General features: G+C 30.4%; 3 protein-coding genes and 1 pseudogene across 4 annotated transcripts; 1 reads left to right on the top strand and 3 right to left on the bottom strand.

Annotated features, from left to right (window-relative positions):
• Positions 1 to 2,967: 2,967 nt before the first annotated feature.
• LOC112998125 (uncharacterized protein At4g14450, chloroplastic) lies at positions 2,968 to 3,391 on the bottom strand. The gene has a single exon (XM_026124007.2). It carries the CDS (start codon positions 3,295 to 3,297, stop codon positions 3,013 to 3,015), a length of 285 nt encoding a protein of 94 aa, XP_025979792.1. The 5' UTR covers positions 3,298 to 3,391; the 3' UTR covers positions 2,968 to 3,012.
• A 4,016-nt stretch (positions 3,392 to 7,407) lies between these two features.
• On the bottom strand, positions 7,408 to 12,122 carry LOC100799334 (DNA repair protein RAD5B-like; annotated as a pseudogene).
• LOC100797754 (enoyl-CoA delta isomerase 2, peroxisomal) lies at positions 11,985 to 12,889 on the top strand. Its single transcript, XM_003535779.5, has one exon. It carries the CDS (start codon positions 12,014 to 12,016, stop codon positions 12,761 to 12,763), a length of 750 nt encoding a protein of 249 aa, XP_003535827.1. The 5' UTR covers positions 11,985 to 12,013; the 3' UTR covers positions 12,764 to 12,889.
• A 1,908-nt stretch (positions 12,890 to 14,797) lies between these two features.
• LOC100499785 (uncharacterized) lies at positions 14,798 to 17,156 on the bottom strand. Of its 2 annotated transcripts, none has more exons than XM_014762520.3 (5): positions 16,893 to 17,156; positions 15,609 to 15,723; positions 15,419 to 15,508; positions 15,157 to 15,255; positions 14,798 to 15,062 (listed from the first exon to the last, which is right to left on the bottom strand). In XM_014762520.3, exons 1-5 carry the CDS (start codon positions 16,958 to 16,960, stop codon positions 14,961 to 14,963), a joined length of 474 nt encoding a protein of 157 aa, XP_014618006.1. In that variant the 5' UTR covers positions 16,961 to 17,156; the 3' UTR covers positions 14,798 to 14,960.
• Between the last annotated feature and the right edge of the window lie 3,043 nt (positions 17,157 to 20,199).

Genomic DNA, 20,199 nt, shown 5'->3' with positions numbered 1-20,199 from the left:
GAACTTCGTATATAAACAATTACCTTAACTTTGATCTTCTATTATTTTCTTTCCTTTTCCTTGATATTGTTATCATATTGGCGATGACAAAATCAACAATAGTAGCAACATTGATAGACCCAATATTGAAAATTAATAACACAACCTGATAGCTTTAAAAAGCACGTAAAAAAATCTTACAAAAAAGCCCTTAAAAGATAAAACCCTCTGTAGAATTTAAATATACCTCAACATTCAACAACCCAAAGAAAAAGAAAAACATAACTTCGTTTGGTTAGCTATATATACTAAAAACGTGCATTGAATAGAAGGAAGAAATTTTTTCCCTAGCTGCAGCGCACATGGTATCAGGACCCTACAAAACAGACGGGTCTTTATGCAATTGTGTATATATATATATATAATAAAAATGGCACCTATTGTGTCTAAAATTATAGAAAAATGTTTCGGATTTCATGTCAATTCCATTTAAAATACAATTTAATAACTTAAGAGTTTACAACCTCCATTTCACATATCGTGAGAGTATGTTTTGATAATAGTCTTGTGTGTAGAACTAAATACACAAGTTTTACACTCACCGTTGCCCATATATATATGTATAGGATTTCATGTCAATTATTTTTAAAATACAATTTACTCCAATTTTTTTTTAAATCACAATAATTTTCACACTTTCTCTTCTGATTATTATAGTTTATACAATTAATAACCAAATTTTATCACCAATATCATAACACTAAGATCAAATCCAAGCAATCTGAATATTACACAGAGAATGAAATTGAAGGGGTTTTCTTAATTTTATTTTCTCCTAAAAAATTACCTAAAGAACGAAACTAGAAGAACCTGTCCAGTTATGCTAGCTGTAATACTCTGATGACAGTAATGTAATACCTAGCTCGGCGTCATTAATTTGTTGTCCTACTTGTTCCCTCTCTTCACACGTAGAATAGACACTTCTTGTATTACTCTTGTTCTGAACTACACATGTCGAATAGGGTGACATAAATTAAAATAGGTGTTTGTATGCTTACATGCCTATCAAAAAGTGGTCCTATTTTTGTTGCTAATAATTTGTACTGAGAAAATGACTATTACTGTTAGAAGAAGGTGATTTCGTGACATGGTGCATACACAACCACACCAAATTCAAAGGATGAGTTTAGAATGTGTTAGCAATTTGCCAAAAGAAAATCACCAACGTTAGGGATAATGCTCAAACCGTTCTTTCTCTATATTCACAATAATAATCAGTTTCATTGTTTAAGAATTTAATTTGAATACGCTGTTATATTACCAATCAATCATAAGTTGTCATCAAATTGAAAGTTATTAATTTTTATAATAATTATTTATAAATTATAGATGTGTAATTAGTTAATAATGTAAAATTATTTAGTGTATTAAAATTAAATTCTATTTAAATCTTAAATAACTGATCATATTACATTTAACATTAAATAAATTCACAAATTCTATTTAGCACCTAGAAGGACTTTGGTGCTCAAGTATCTTGGATATAAAGTATATAACATTAGTGCGAATTTGTACCTTAAGCCTTTTAAGCTTATTTTTCATTGGGTTTCTCATGAGTCAAGGTAACAGAACACACATTTCTGAACTTTTTTATTGGTTAAAATTTATTAAAAGCCATAAAATTTTGTTGATTCCACATTAATGATTTTTCTTCTGATTTTAAAATAAAATGTTTGAAAGAATGCATCAAATAATATATTTTTAACATTCTTGGTCAAAGTAATGTTTCTTATGTGATAATACATGAGAGGTACTATTGAGGCAAACACCTTAGGGCATGTTTAAGATGTTTGAATTACTGTTTATAAACTTAAGTTTAGATCAAATTTAAGTTTACAAAGATGAATACTAGGTGTTTTTCTCAGACCAAATTTTAACTTTAAACATAATTTAGGAGAAAAATTAAATATGATGTTAAATTCATTTTTCTCTTCAAATTGAGTTTAGAGTTCCCTGTTGACAAACCAAACATAGCCATAATTTTTTTAAGCTGTTATTATCAGATTGTACTTGAGATCCATGTTTTGCGTGAAATGCTACCTGGGCAAAACCCCTTAATTTACAATATTGTTATTAACATATTATATGTTCATGATCTAAAATTTTGCACCAACAAGCATGGTTCTCGAGTCATTGGAACATTGGGCCTTTTGAGATTGAATTGCATGGAATAGCTTAACCAGACCAAGAACAATATAAAACAACTATCTCATTTATTTTTATTCATCTTATAAATAACAAATACTTTTTATTTTTAAATAAAAGGAAAAAACATATTATTGCATAGAGTTGTAAAAAAACATTTCAAAGAAAACGATGAAAGCAAGCACAAAAACAAGTCACTTTAGCAAGCAAGCAAACAAACAGGAAACACATGACCTTTCAATTTCATTGCCACAAATGTCAAATATATTTATACAAACACGATGCATCTTGAATAAAAACGATTCCATCAACATTTTCCCCCAAATTCATAAACATATAAAATACCAATTGCATTCCTTCATGCTTATAAGCATATAATTTTTTCGTTTTTACTTTTTAATTAAAAGAAAAAACCTCCATCATATTATATACTCATGATTTTCATAAATTCATTACAACCTTCGAAAACGAAATTTGTTTATATAAGAAATAAAACGTTGAATTGAATCAAAATCCCTGCAAAAGGAATCAGTTACTCACACACACGAATTAAACCCTCCTATATGCTCAAAAAACGATTACAAAAATTGAATAATAATAATAATAATAATAATAATAATAATAATAATAAGGGTTTCAAACTTACACTTCTATTCAGTAATTAAAGCCACAAATAAAAAAAGAAAAAAAGTTAAAAAAAAATACTGGGTCTTACTCTTATTACTTACGATAAGGGTATATTATGTGTAAAAAAAAAGTGAAAATGAAAATGAACAAAAGATGTTAGAAGAAATATTCATAATTTTTCTTCATTTTTTTATTTATTATTTACACGTTAACGAAAGGAGGAACCCGCGAAGGTGGTTCGTAGCAAAACGGTGCGGCGGGGTGCTGCCACTTTTTGAAGACAACTTTTTCCGGCGGGCGTTGTTGCTGCGGCGGTGGCGGCTCGTCCTTCTGCGGCGGCGGAGGGGGCGACGAGACCAGCGGGGACAGCAGCGGGATCGCGACGTTCCACTCGACGGTGCGGTTTATCTGGAGCGACGACGGGGCGCGGCTCTGCAGGCGGCTGGGCTGCCGGCGGGAGGGTCGGGTTCTGTGGGATTCGGCCATGCGCGGCAGCGCGTGAGATCGACGGCGAGAAGAGAAGTGGAGTGTGTTTGTGAGAGAGAAAACTGAAAAGTGAAAAACGGTGGGTGGGAGTTGAGGTTTCGGGGTATAAATAGAGGGGCGTGCGGTGCACACGTTTGGAATCTTAAACTGAAATGATTGATGCGGCTCGGCTCGGCTCGGCTTGGATTATCATAATACACGTGGGCCGTGGCGTATAACTAGTGTTTCCCTACGTATCTCTAGTATATTTTTGTTAATAAAATTCATTTTTATTTTTTTACCAACGGCTAGTTAATTTAGACTTTAGATGATATATCATACTCTATGTTACTCCCTCCATCCTAGTTTTTTAACCAGATTTTTTTTATAAAATTAATGTTATATCATTTTTAATGTTTTATTGAAAAATTGAAATAATAATTATTTTATAAATATTTTTTTCTTATGCCACAATTACAATTGAATAGATGAAATGTTTTTTAAGTAAAAATTTTATTTCAAATTTTGTGTTAAAAACCAAATATATTGTTGCTCTTGTGTCAGTCCTTGGATCACGTAAAATGTTAATTATTTTAAAATAAAAATAAAAAGACTATTCTAGATAACATTACAAACATAAACAATTAAAATGAGATTTTTTTTAAAAAACATAAAAAATCAAAATAGACATTTTTATTAGCATATTTAACGTTACTAATGAAAATGAACAAAATAGATCCATTTGTAAACATAAAGTTTTAAATTGGAGATTTTAAAACATAAAATAACAAAATGAGAAATGAGCCAAAATAATATCTTAATAATTTAATTATAATATATTTATAGTGTAATTTTTTATATATCTAAATAATCTTGAATTATTATATTATTAAAAATTATTTTTATCATAAATAATTTCAAAATTAATTTTTTACTGCAAATAAAATTATATTTAAGATGTTCTTTTATTGATTGTAAAAAAAGTTACATGGATATTAAATTAAAATTAAATTTTGTTTTTAATTATTTATATTTGATTATAATTCTCACTATTTAAAGTTTAATATGTTTTGTTAACTAACATCGTATATGTTGTTAGTAAATAATATTGTATTTTAAGTATGTGATTATGAGTTTGATTTATGCATGAAGAAAAAACATACGTTGAAAGATGTCAATTTTTTAAATGGATCTCAATCGCTCAAAAAATTAGTTCTTAGCTTTCGATCAAGTTATTCTAATGCAAAAAAAAAAAAAACTATTTTGTTAAAGTCAAATCTTAATTAATATTGATTAATGAAATTTGAATAAAAATTAAAAGTGTTGATGATATTGATTGATTTAATGATTCTAATAGTATTTTGAATTGTATAAAGATAATAATATTAATTATACTTTCTAGTTGTCTTCTTGTTAATAATTTAACCATTAGAGTATTTTCATGCAAGAAGACCCCCTCTAATCTAGTTGTCTTCTTGTTAATAATTTAACCATTAGAGTATTTTCATGCAAGAAGACCCCCTCTAATCACTGAAGCATCTCTAGACCTCTACCAAATTATCATCATTCATCGCAGAGCAAAAATATTTGATAATTGTGGTGTGAAATCATAATTTGTAGAAACCATTTTTAATTTCCATTTCTCCTAAACCTTTGTGTTTTAAGAGATGAATATTGAAAGCATTTTCTAAAGTCTACAAGTCTACAACGTGTTGTATCTCTTGCTGTTGACTAAGTTAGGAGGAAATTAATGTGCCAAATCAATTTATTATAAGTGAAATTTATTTTAAAAGTGAAAGTTAAAAAGCGCAATCAAGCCTAAAAATATATATATATAAGCAGAATATTATACTTTTATAGGAAGCAAGGATGTAGGGTATAAGAACCTGTTTTGTATTACATGCACTACATTTATGGCGCTAACAACGCATAATAATAGTCATTATTTCATCAAGTGATCACCTAATTCAAGGATAAACTAATTATTTATTAATTACAAAGGAAGTATATAGCTCGATTGCTTAAATATGAGTTATATGAGTTTGGTTTCTTCTGAATATTTTGATATAATCTTAACAATTATGAATACCTAATTTTAGAAAAATTACACATTTGTAGTTAGATAATATTACGGCCAATGTTTTCTTAGACAATTACGGTCAAATCTCACTTATATTTTAGAATTATAAATATATATTACACATTAATTTGAATTCATTTAATGAAATATCTCATATATATTTTTTACAGCAAATATCTAATAGTTTTAAAACTTTATAACACGTTGTTTAATTCATCTATTCAATTTTTTTTTCTAGTTTAACATTTAAATAAGATGAAGAAACATTTTTTGCTATCAGGCATAAGAAATTCCCAGCGGATTAAAATGTAAATTACTAAATTTGATTCATATAAGATACATAGCATGAGGGAAACCTGAGCCAAGCGGAAACGTGTTAAGTAGCTAGGGGATCATGGTCAAAGATAGGCACCACATAAAGCATTTAGTAGTATCAAATTATTAAAAAGGCTAATCTAACAAAAACTACACCCCTACACTTGACTGCCAATTATGCATTTTTGCATTCAATTGTAGAGTAAATTTTTGGAAGGAAACTAACTTGATTTGATTTTGTAAAATAATTTTCAATTACAAAATTTATTAAATTTTAATATATGATCATTAAAGTAATATATAATTTTATAGTTGAATTGGTAAAATGTTAAAAACTATATGAAACACCATAGTATTCACGTATAGTTAATTTTGACACTTGTCATAATTTAATTTTTGTTTGTAGAAATTGAAAATAAGTACTAGAAAATTTTACAAAAATCGACGTATTCTAATCGTCTAACTAAGTTCTTGATCTAGCTTAATATTTTTTTAAAGGATGATCTAGCTTAGTTAATTTTGCGTCCTAAAATATTATTGAACAAATATAGTAAGGAAACCTAACAATAGTCTTATTATGATAGCCCAAGGTCCCACTTGCAAATTCAGGCTATCTAATAAATCCAAATCTGACCGGTCAAGAAGGTAGGGCGTCACGTTCACCTTTAATTCCTATCACAATTTTTTTATTTAAAAAATACAGTTTCTATTTAAAGTAAAATAATTGATACAATATTGAACAGGAATATTGATAATATATTTTAGCATTGATTTTTTTTCTTTACACTTTAATAAAAATTCTCATTTTAATATAAATTTATAATTAAAATCAATTTTAACATCCAGTTAAATGCAATAATTTGAAATGGAGTAGATTTAACTCACGCCAACCTGCAATCGCTTTCTTCCAATTTCTCTTCCTACCTACCACGCCGCACTCTAGTCCCCAATTCGTACACCACACACCCTTCTGTTGCACCTTCTGTTGCACCGTGCTGGTTTTCTTTATGAAAGTGACAATATTTTTAGTTTATTAAAATACTAACTTTCTTCAATTTGTTATTACATTATTTTAATTAAATAATGACATAATTTGACTTTCAAAACAATGTTAATTTTCTTAGAAAAAGAAAAAATAAAGACCGGATGTGCCACTAATCTTTATACTGTTAAATGTATGAAAGTTCATGAAAATGAAAATTAATTTAGGACAATGACATTTCAATACCTTAATTTTTAAACCACTCTTCATTTTTTTACTATACGTAAAAATGAAAATATGCTCGTATAATGTCGTAAAAATAAAGAAATAAACTCATCTTATATCTTAATCTTATTAACAAAGATAAATGAGTTAGATTGAATACTGAAACAAGTAAACAAACATGAAAGAATATAGATAAATCAGTAAATCTTACTTTGAAAATTTGTCATTACTCTATTGAACTAGTACTTAAAACATACGAAGTCAATAAATTTTTTTGATGGCTTAATAAAGCTTACTTATGCATTCGAGCTTATTAAAACACATTAACACATTTCAGCAAATCATAATCATTAATAATAGGCTTTCCATTTCCGCTTCTCTAGGGACTACGTTGTTTGTTTTCGTTTGTAGAGAAAGCACTTACATTTTAGTTGGTGCCACAGGTTATATTTTATTGATTCACCTTTTACATACATAATAATAAATTACTAAATTTGATACCAGGTTTCGGATTCTCTCTAAACAGTAATTGAATGACCAATATGAAAATAACCACTAAAGCTGAAAGATTTACAAAACAGTGGGCTTCTTTGTTAGAGTTCAGAATAGTCTAATGATCATCATTTCATGTATGTACACAAAAGAAAAAAAGAAGCCTTTTGCTGTAGAAAAGGATCCAACAATCTATACAAAATTGGCTTTTCTAGATCTAAAAAACTAGACAAATAAATCACCTTCTAAATAAATAAACTCTCGTGTGAAAAGCATTTTGAGATCTTGAATTCTAGCAGTCCGAACCTCATCATCTGTGAGGGTACCAGATATCAACCTTTGTTTCCTAGCTTGAACTTGTTGCAATCGGTCTTCCACCGTGTCCTGTTCACAATACCCCCATAAATCTTACTATTAGTTAACAAAAAACAAGGGGAAAAGGGAAAGTCAACAAAACGTGCGAATTTAAACTAAATCAAGAAAAGTTTTTTAAGACTATGTGACCCAACAAAAGGATAAGGTGAGGTGAAACTACTTGTGAAAAACGTGAGAAAATGGTTTTTCTACCCAACTAAGGAGAAAAAAGATATCAAAAACAATAAAATAGTCATAAAATGTATAAATATTTGACAGCTCCAAGTACTTGTACGGTTGAACTATCTCTAGGCAAAGCAATTTAAAATAATCAAAAGGGGTCATACCAAACAAAAATAATAAAAGGGGCAACCCATAGCATTTGTTAGGAAAAAACAAGGAGAAAAGAAAGGAAATGCTGCCTTATCAATTAACAGCACCGTTTGGCAAAAAGAAAAAAAGGGGACTTTGAATATTCCAAGTCCAAACCGAAACATTTGACTCATAAGAAGTCGGCAATATGGGTATCTCGGTTTAAGATGAGTACGATTGCATGTTTTATGTTCTAAAATGGATTGGCTAACCTTAACGATAAATCTTCTCACTACAACTCTTCCTTCGGTTTTGTCCTATTCGATGAATTCTCATTATTGCTTGCTCCTCAACTGCTGGGTTTTACCATGGATCCTATATTTTACAATACAAAAAAAGTTAACACAGAAGAAATGAAGTTGTGCACAGGATAGACAATGGAGACAAAGGAAACAGGCATAGCATACCATAATGAAAACATTTGAAGCTGCAGTTAAGTTCAAGCCCACACCACCATCTTTTAGTGACATCAACATAACCTGAAACAATGAAAAAACAGTGATTCTGTGATGATATTTTTTTTTCAACTAAAAAAATAAATTGTTCAAATTAACTTTGCTTACCCTTTTCTCTCTTGTCTGGTTGAATTCATCCAGAACTTTCTCCCTCTGCTTCTGAGTCAACTTCCCATCATATCTCAGAAAACCAATTCCTTTCCTCCTCAAAGAATTCTCCAACAGATAAAAAAATGATGCCCATTGACTGAAGACGATACTCTTTTCACTTGATGTGTTCAAAATACGTTGCAGGAATTCAAATAGCTTTGAAACCTTTGAAGACTCCGTCACATTGTTCTTAACATCGAGCTTGAATGGACTTTCAGATGAATAAGTAATCAGATCGTCTTTCTGGAGCAATTGACGACGGATTGGACATTTACCACCCGCTGAGGTGCCCCAGCAACTATATAGACATTCTCTACAAAATTTATGTGCACATGGTGTAAACACAGGATCTTCTGGAGATTCCATGCATATAGAACATTCTACAATGTCACCCTTTTGAATATCCTCCAAAACCTCGGCAATGTATGCATGAGGTTGAACGAGTGCGAAGAAGAAGCAGATTTTAGAAGTAATCTACTTGCAAGTTTGTTCAACTCTGCTTGCTGCCGAGGATCATTTTGATTGCTTTCTTCGGGGCATTCAGTATTAGTCTGAAGGAATCTTCTTGCGTGTCTGCTTAAATCTGCACGTTTCTGGGTATCACTTCCGCTTCATATACAAGGGAAAATCTTGTTAGAGGCAGAAGAATTGGTAAAGGGAAACAGTAAGAGCATTTTAATGTGTTTGCCACACCTACCACATAACTAAAAATGGATGGTTACAACACCGCCTCAACTGCATTAGTAGGTCAAGGATATTTGCATAATGGTGAAGAACCTTTCCTTGTGCAACATACTGATCAAATTGAACCTGTTTGCATTGGATAGTAAGTTCAAGAGTTGCATGGCAGTTAACGTGCCAAACATAAAACTATTAACAGTTACTAGAACAAACTAGGTTTGAGAACGGTTTCTATTAACAGATTTTTAGACTTTATCAAAATTGATAAAAGTGAAACAGGTTGTTATTCAGATCCAAGCACAAATCAGAAGCTGTGGCACAAAACTTGCTTCAGATCTCTCGAAAAGGGCTTCATAAAAGTCCCGTTCAGATTCTGATTGTTCACACTCAATCAACTGGATATCAATTGGAGGCGGGAGAAAAGTATCGGCCTGGAAAAACATGTATGAAATCAAAATTGTGATTAGAAAAAATATATACATTTGTGTTTCAAAAGGGACACAGTTCAAGTGAAGTGAGAAGAATGACTACCTACCTCTCTTATCCTTCGTTTCCTTTGTTCTTCTTAACATCAGCATCCTCAAAATGACCTTGGCCAACTCCAGGGATCTTGGATCACCATTCTCATAAGGCCTTTGAATTAACTTCTGCCACCTATACAGATGTTTCCAAAATTAAAAAATAATTACTGGTTTTTAAAATAAAATATTCACTCTTTAAACAACAAACGAATTTATGAGTTAGCATCACATTCTTGACATACAATGTCAAGTTGCACCAAGGTTCAACACGCAAGAAACGCAAGAGACTGTATAGGTCTTCCAAGCTATTCTGCAATAGAGAACAACACATTTCACGAAGAGGTGCCCAAAGGTGAGTTTTTTGCTGAATAAACGAGACCCTTAATCTAATAAAGTACTAAGATAGAAACGTTTTCACATGGGAAAGATGGAAATTTCATTGTGGGTGGAGTACTATTTATACATATATTGTTAACTGAAATAAGAAGACAAAAAGTGGGGTTCCAGTTAAACACCAGCGGCTGTGTGAGGACAGAGCAAAAGCAGACTGGGCAGTTTTTTTTTTTTTTTTTTTTTTTTTTTTTTTTTTTTAAGTTTGAAATAGAATTATCATTACTCATTAACAATGTTTAAATCTGTTTTTGGTCATTGTAAGTTAGTTTTTTTTTATTCAATGTAAGTTTTTTTTTCTAATTTTAGTCTTAAATTAGTGTTTTTTAAAAGTTTGTTTATTTTTTAAGTTAGTTGCTTTTTTATTCATTAAATCTGTTTATTTTTCTAATGTTTAAATTTTGATTTTTACAAGTTTTTTTATTCGTAGTTCTTATGTGTGTGTGTGTGTTTTTTTTTTTTTTATATATTTTAGTTCTTTTAAATTTCAATTTTTTTTCATTTATAATTTCATAAGTTTACACTTATAAGAATTAAAATGGAAAACATATAAATTTATAAAAACCAAAAATAACAAAATATCTTACCAGAAATAAAAAATTTAAAACTATAAACTTACAAGAACTAAAATAAATAATTTTTTTTCGGAAAACAAAATTAAAAAAATATGAAACTACATGGAAAAAAACATATTTAAACTTAAAAATCATATTAAAAATAAACTAATTGATGATTAATTTTGTTATATATTTATAAGAATTAAAGATATATTGAAAATTAAATCATTTTATTATATTATAGCATTAAAAATATTTATTAATTTATTAATCTTAATTCTTAACAGCTTGGCAAAGTCAACGTTGTGAAAGTAATTCAAGGAATGCATTGCTGATATGGCATGGTTACTTGTTGAAAAAGGTAAGACTTAAGAGTTTAATGGCAGATTTTTATTGAAATTATTAATTATCAATAAATATTCACCGTTGTTGTTAATTAATGGTAAAAAAAAGATTTCGAAGAAATGTACTGCTAGCATAGTGGCATATGTTTTGGGATAGAATCTGATTTTAATTTCATCTTTTACATTCTTATTGATTAGCCGTGAAACAAAATATGTTTTGTATTTTTTATTTCTAAAACTAAACAAAATAAGGAAAAAAAGTTTAAAAATAATTTAATTCCATGTGTCCTCTTCTTCATATGATTTGCTTTTCCATGAAATAATTGATTGACATGAGTCCTAGATTGAAGTATCTGATTTATTGCTGACACACTTTGGAAATCTTGCTATTGAAACTTGAAAGCCACTTCTGGCTGCCTCATCAATTTGGATTGCATTTGGTGTGTGTGTGTGTGTGAGGAATGAGGGTTGAGATTTTCAAGTGTGATCCTAATATTGTCTTTTATATAATATAAAATTTTAAAAATTATTATCTTATTTTTAAGATGATAAATTATTAAAAAAAAAGTTAAATAATAAATATATTTATTTATGCTATTTAATATTTATTAATTAACTTATAAGTTAATCCTATTAAACATTAATCGATTATAATAAGTTTTTCATTTTTCAACTCTAAGCTTATAAGTTAATTTTACCCTAATATAATTTCAATTAAAATGGATATTTTGTAATTATAAAAATAAAATGAGTGATAAAAGTAATATATTTATTTTAAATTTAAATATACCTTATCTCTTACATTAGCGGCACGAGTTAATGACTCACACGCTGGCAAGAAACAACACGATGTGCACATTAGAGAAGAGAGGACCCCTCTTCGTCCTAACCCTAACCAGCGAATTCGACGACCAGCACCGCCTCAACCCCACCCTCCTATCTTCCCTCCTCGCTGCGCTCTCCGAAGTCAAGTCCCAAGCCACCGCCGGCTCCGCCCTCCTCACCGCCGCGCACGGCAGATTCTTCTGCAACGGCTTCGACTTCCGCTGGGCCCAGGCCGCCGGCGACCAGCCCTCCGCCCGCCTCCGCCTCCGCCGCATGTCCGACGCCCTCCGCCCCGTCCTCGCCGCGCTCCTCTCCCTCCCCATCCCCACCGTTGCCGCCGTCTCCGGCCACGCCGCCGCTGCCGGAGCAATCTTCGCCCTCGCGCACGACTACGTCCTCATGCGCGCCGACCGCGGTGTGATCTACTTTCCGGAGGTGGACCTGGGAATCACTCTTCCAGAATACTTCGCCGCCGTCGCCGGGGCGAAGATCCCGGCGGCGGCGCTGCGTGACGTTGTGTTGGCCGGAAGGAAGGTTAGGGCGGAGGGGGCGGTGGAGATGGGGATCGTGCACTCGGCGCACGATAGCGCGGAGGGCACCGTGGAGGCTGCGATGCGCCTGGGGGAGGAGTTAGCACGGAGAAAGTGGGTTGGGGACGCTTATGCGGAAATCAGAAAGAGTTTGTACCCTGAAGTGTGTGCTGCTTTGGGATTAACACCCAAAACCATCGTTTCTAAGATCTGATTACTTGTAATTTGAATTGCACAAACAACAATTTAACAGTATGAGAAAACAAAAAATAAAAAATCTATGTACGAAGAATGAATTTGAAATGTGATCAATAATACAGTGTGTATGGTTCTACAATCATATGATACAAGCATCTATATTTCTTGTATTTTGACCAAAAGCATCATCGGCCACCAAATTATAAATGTCTAGATATAAATAAATAAATTAGTTTAATCTTTATTCATCGATAAAAAAATTATACCATCAATTAATTAGAAATCATTCTTAATATCAACTTCTAGTTGATTATACTATTATTAATTAGAAATCATTGTTGATATCAACTTCTGGTTTTCTGTATACACATAGGAGCTCCACGATTGGTACATAAATTATTTACTCTAAATATAAATACAACGGTGAAAAAAACTTAAGAAACCTTGGAATTGTAGGGAAATTGAGCTAAATAATCCTCAAGTTATTTGAGGTGTTAAGTTTAACTTTACTGCTACGTAAAAAAAAACGTTTAAACTTCATTGCTTGAACCGTTTATATTAGAGCTAGAGTAAAATTGTCAAATGCGTTCTTTTTGTGGTTGGTTTGACAAGTAGTTCTTCTTACTTCCACTGGATTTATGCCGAAATTCTATTTCTTTTTTCTTTGTTGTTGCTGTGAATATGGGAAAATTCTACTTCTACTCCATTGAATGCAAGACTACGAAGAAATATAATAATATATGACATCACCGCTCTTCTTGCATCTGAATAATTGAATTGGATGATAAATTTCTGCTACCACCTGCAGAAAGAAAGAATTTTTTCTGCATAAGCATTCCACTATAGGACCACTTCTCTTTTTTCCACCCCACTTTCCATCCTTGCATTTTGATTAAGGCCCGTTGCATCTTTACTTGGTCACATGAGGGTAGAGGAATCATGTGATCAATAATTGTACTTAATTAGATTGTTGGCATCTTTACTTGGTCACTTGAGGACAGGGGAATCCATGTGAACAATAAACAATTGTACCTAATTAGATTGTTGGCAACAATTGCTAACTTATGTCAAGGCAGGTTAATATCAAGACTTAAAAAATTATTACATGATCTCACATTATCATATGGAAACAAACACGACTAATTGTTATGTTACACGTGATTAAGTTTTTAATTTAAAAAAAAAAATAAAATTCGATCATATATCACAAAAATTATTCAAGACTAAAACAATTCTAAATCATATAATAAAATAATTTAGAAGTTGAAATTATGTAGAGTCAATTCATTGTATCATACCATTAAAAAAAAGTAAATCCATTATACCATACTATTATTACCTTTTCTTTTCTTTTAGAGAACGGAAGAAAATTTTAAAAAAATATTTAAATTAAAATAGAAAAAAAAAGTAGGATTCACATATAATTTTAGAAATTTCTCTCCCTTTTTTTCCTCTTTCTTCACAACTAAACTCACACTTAGAGCACTATGAAAAAATAACGAACAATCTTGACTCATTCATGACCGAATACATGGGTAGGTAGCATTATGAGTCGAATTTATGTGGTGGCTCCATAAAAAGCACAGTTCAATGACTCATCCATCTTAACACCTCCACTTGTCCCCATCAAAATGACACCTACCATGCTGATCCAACACTACTTCACTGGGGATTCAGTTTGTTTTTCATGTAGAAACATCTCATTTTAACACCTCAGATGACAGACCACACTCAATTTAGTTAAGATAAAATTTTGCAATTTAGTTCTCATAGATTAAATTTTACACCAAAGGCAAATTTTGGTCACAGAAACAAGGCCTAATATCCCAAATCAATTTCTACATGGTATTATTTGCTCAATTTTATCTTTGTAATCATGCTTGGATTATAATGAATTAGACCAAAATCAAACAATGTGAAGGGGTATTAGTATGAAATTTTTACTTTGCTCCCAGCAAGGAAATCTATTTTCTCGCCAAGTAATATTGGTCACCAAATCTGACCATAGCTTAGCTTAATTTCTTTGTGCCAAGTAAAATAGAATTGCAAGTGAAAGGGGAAGCATATCAATAATCAAATTATAATCCATCTGACAAATAAACAAAATAATCTTAATAGGTCTAAGTAACTATTCCAAACTCAGCTGAAGATCAAATACTTAATGCCGAAACTAAGCATTTTGGCACACTAATACATCTTTTGCTCTATTTTTTCTAAACTGTCTTAGCTTTAGGGGTCTTCTTCCTGAGCTGACTCCTGGGAATTGAGTTCTTCATTCCAATAAAGAATAGCAATGCCCCAAAAAGTGCTGTGTTCTGCCATCAAAAGTAACCACAATACATATCAAGTTCTCACACAAATGAAAACCATCAATTAGCAAGACAACAAGTAAAAGAAGTTTAGACAAACCAGCAAGAAATCATTCAGCAGCTGATTGTACTTAGGCTTGCCGGGGCTATGGTTATAGAAATCGTACAGAAGTGGAGTAGTAATCGCCAGATGCAAAAGCTACAACAACAGCAAAAGTCTTAGATGTAGAAGCTACACAAGAGGAAAAGCCCAATCAGGATTTATAATTCTTTAGAACCACAACAGTGACCGGAGCTTTAAAAATACACTTAAGATTAAGAATAACAACTTCACAATACAAACTGAGAGACCAAGCCCTTACCAGTAGGAAAGATCCAAATGTGCTTCCAAACACAAACAAAATCCCTCCAACCCCCTTAAGAAATATGATGGTAGCAATGAATTGCCGGGCCTGTATTTAGTATCTCAATTAGAAAGGGAAGTGGAACTACAAGTATATAATGGAATCTATTTAGCTAATAAGATAGTGAGATAAAAAAAAAAGGCCTTACATCAATATCTGGTAGCGCTACCCCCAATTTAGAGGATAAATTATTCTTCACCACACTGAGTTTGGGAATCAACTCTTTCGAGATGGGTCCACCATTGGCATCAAATTCATTAAACCTTGCAATATAAACATTATATCAATACAAAAGTACTAATACTTGCTCTAACAGAACTATTTTACTTTAACAGCTTCGCATGTAAGCATTTCTGCCACACAAAGCAGTACATACATTAGCAAACCAAAATTTCTCAAGGTACCTAACATTTGGTTTGTTATTTTTTTCCCAAATAAGGTATATGACATACGTAAAAAGTTTTAATAAATCATAACCCAGTGATGCACATGCACCTCTAGGGAAGTTGCAATATCAAATCAAATTAGATTCCGATTAACAAGTTACTATTAGTGTTTGGTGTACGAGGCAGAGGAATTGAAGCAGAGAGACGGAGATAGTCATAGAATTTATCAACATCAAGATTTGCGGTCGGTGAATCTCATGTTTGTGGCTTGATCATTAATGGGGTTTTTGGCTAGTAAAGGAAACAATGGGACTTATCTTGTTTACATTACTAGATTTACTTTTAACCTAAACCAGAAGTTTCTTGACACATAAAATTGGCCCCCCAATTAGATCTATCAGCTTAGGCTCCATACCTTATTTGATATCAAAGTCTGATGAGTACTTAGTGCAAACTTCAAAATCCTCAATGAAGTAACTTAAAAAGGAAAAGCAACTTAAAAACGATGTAACTCAAGATTTCATAGGACATTGATTCTCACTAATATTCAAAACCACTTAACATTCAACATGACAGCATACTCAAAAGCAAGGTTTTAAATTGTGGCCGCAATTTCGTCATGATCTTTAATTTGTGGAAAAATACAGCTGATGTGGCCACAATTGCGGGCGCGGAGACCCATAAAACCTTGATGTTGCGGTCAAAATCACAGTGGAGGAACATTTTTCAAAACCTTGCTCAAAAGATAATTAACAAATACTAACAATTAACAATCTACAACAATATCACATACATTCTAGCAAATTAACAATTCCATTTATTAGTAGATGCATATTAAACTAAAAAGCAAATCCAATCAATTTATCAAGCATATCATAATGTACTCAAACTTGTGACTCCAAATCCTAAAAAGCCACACACCCTTTACATTCAATCCTTGAACCCCAAAAGCGAGAAAACGAAAACCCACATCCAAAAATCGAAAACAAAGTGGAAAGTGAAGTCCTTTGTACGAATCTGATAGATCTGTGAAAGGGGTCACTTACATCTGCCATGCGGAGAGGATGAAGAGGGAGGCAAAGAGAACACGACCCAGAAAGGAGGAGAACCCCATTTTTCTCCCTTTAGCAGAGGCGAAAAGAGAGTGAAGCTCGGAGAGAGAATAACGTGGAAGACTCTGAGAGAGTGAGAGAGTGAAGCAAGGAACACGAAATGAAATATAATATTGTTGGAGAGAGAGAGAGAGAGAGTGGCTGTGACCAGAACAAGGTGGTCAATTTGATTAAGTTTTAGTATATTAAAATGGGATTATTATGTGTATAAGATTTGGATTTGGAATATTTAAAGGAAGTTGAGGGTGTCACGCAAGCGATGTTAATTGTTAAAGATGTAAGTGAACACTTATACTTTGCTTCAATTTACAATTCAATGTGATCACCTACCACCACCACCACCTTGTCTCCTTGTCTTCTACTAGTATTAGATCTATATCTCCATCTTCCCATTAATAATTAATAATAATAAATAAAACATAATTACATATATAAAATAGTCATCACATGATGAAGAGTAGTAGTGAAGTTTAATCAATCAATTAATCAATTGTAGGAAAAAAAAAACTTATTCAAAATCTAATATTTTCATATTAATTTGATTTATTTTCTTTTAATATGACCTAAAATTATTAAAAAATCTCGATAAATATGATGAAAGGTGAGAGAGGAGAGAGGAGAGACCAGGAGTGAGAGAGATTAAAAATTTAATATAGGTGAAAGAAAAGAAATGAAAAAGAATTTAAAGATATCTTTTTGTTTTATGAGATAAATAATGAAAAGTAACTCTAAGCAAATAGATTTCGTCATATATATATATATATATATATATATATATATAAAATATCAAATATTATAAAAAAACTATTTTATAGAACTTTCTATAAAAAAATAATATTTATCTATCTAATCCGTATTTTAAAATTTCATATAAAAAATTATATTAAATTTAAACTATAAATAATTTTAAAAGTGATCGATATCTGATCACATTACTTTATTTTATTTTATTGTATAATTAGAATTAGAATTGAAACCTCATTATGTACGGATACATATTTTATTTTTTTATAATATTTTAATTTTACAAAATTTTTATTGTTTTATTTACTATTATCTATGAAATTATTGTTACGGTGTAATGTTATATTTTAAGATAAAATATACTTTTATTTCCTTAAAATATTTTAAAATATTGATTTAGTCCTTATAAAATATAATATTTTTATGTTCCTATATCTATTAAAAATTATGTGACTTTATTTCTTCGGATTAAAAACACATATTTCTAAGTAAATATAGGAATTAAATTTTTATAGAGATTAAAATGGTAATATTTGAAAATATATTAAGGGACCGATAAAAAATTTTATTCTTAATTTTATTATTACTTATATACTTATAAGACTAATCCGATGACAAGAGAAACCTAAAATAAATTTTATAAGAAATCTTTGTACTTTAAGTGTGATAGGTATATGTTAACCTTTTTTCTGTTCACATTTAGTCTTTTTGTTAACATATGAATATATGATATCTTTTTGTTTTATAAACATTAATAATAAACAATTTTTTATTTGTGAGTTTAAAATTTAAAATTGAGTTATTTTTACCTTTTTTTTGCCCGTGTGTACTTGTTAGTATATAAGTATATATATCAGGATTAACACGATCTATTAAAATGCATGACTTTACGTACTAGTTTTATGTCAAGAATGTGACTGAATTTGTAACTTAAAAAGTTCATGATCGATGCTGCAAGTACGTCAACTTGCAGCATGAATCCTCACAGGAGACACCAGGATTCTTCGGAGTTCACTAACAATACCTTGTAACTAGGGGTGTAAAAATTAGTTTGATAAAAAAACAAATTGAATTGGTTTTGAGCTATTTTAATTGGTTCAATTTTTTATTCAAATAATTAAACTGATTTAGAAATTAATTTAAAATTGAAATGGTTTTAAAAAATTAATTCTAAAATCAATTAGTTTTTAATTGATTCCGAAAACTAAACTAGATTTTTAAAATAATTTTTGAACTATTTATTTTAAATAAAAAATTATTTAATTAAAACCAGTTCGGTTAACCAAATTGATTTTAGAGTAACAATTCGATTAATCGACTTGATTTTATAAAATAATATACTTATTTTTTCTTAAATTAGTTCATAAAAAAATCAATCTACTTTAGATTTGATTTTAATCTAGTTCAATCTTGAATCAATTTTTTTCACACTCCTACTTGCAACAAATTAAACAGGCCTTTTGTATGACTCCATTCATGCTAATTTGCAAGCATCTATCCCACAAATCTTCTGGGTTTGTAGTCAAGGCAACAATCATAGTTCATAGGCCAATCTCGGTTCCTCTAATTCTTGTGACAACTTCAGAATCATCTATTTTTTAAAGGACAAACCAGTCAATTTGATAAATTGGGGGATTAGCATTTTATTGATGCCATAAGACATAAGAAATTACCCACATGAATCGTCCACTACATTTGTCTCACACACATGTTAGGACAACTGTATTCTATAAGCCTACTACAAAAAAAATAATTGTATTCGATATGTTTTTTTCAGTTATGTTTGAAATTGTTGATATATATTTGATTTTTGTTTTAACTTTAATGTTTGATAATTTTTATTGTTATTTTGAATCTTTGTGTCTCAATAACTTTTTAAATATATATTAATCATAAAGATAATGTCATATCATTCATATAATTAAAGATAAAAATTCAAAATAAGACTTTAAATATATCATGATCTCAGAGTAATAATAAAATTTACTAGAAACTGAAGACAAAGATACATATCAAAGATCTAAAAATTATTTAAGTAATTTTATTTTTTAAATGTTTATACTAATACAAATAAAAAACATTATATTTCATAAATTAATAATAGAGCTAAACATGAATCTAGGCTTGAGAAATAACACAAAATTAATTAACTTCTAGTCTCTTAAAAATATTTCATTATTTTTTATTACTTGTTTATGAAATTGTGTCTATGTAGTTCTTATTCTCATTGCACAAATGAGAGGTCAAAATGAGATTTTTTTTAGGATAATGATTATATTTGACACATTTTTGTAAATAAGAAATTAAGAAAGAGATAATTTATTTTTGAAGGTCTGAAATAAAATATTATCCTATTTATAGAAACTAAGAAAGTATTTAACCCTTAATAATAATATTTTATCAAGTTTGGTTGGTGATATTCTAATAAACCTATACAGTGAAATATATAACTCTATACATATAAATCAAGCACGGTTCTATAGATTGTATATAAATT

Source organism: Glycine max, chromosome 10 (genome assembly GCF_000004515.6).
Source record: "Glycine max cultivar Williams 82 chromosome 10, Glycine_max_v4.0, whole genome shotgun sequence".
NCBI lineage: Eukaryota > Viridiplantae > Streptophyta > Magnoliopsida > Fabales > Fabaceae > Glycine > Glycine max.
This window is presented reverse-complemented; position numbering and strand designations above follow the sequence as displayed.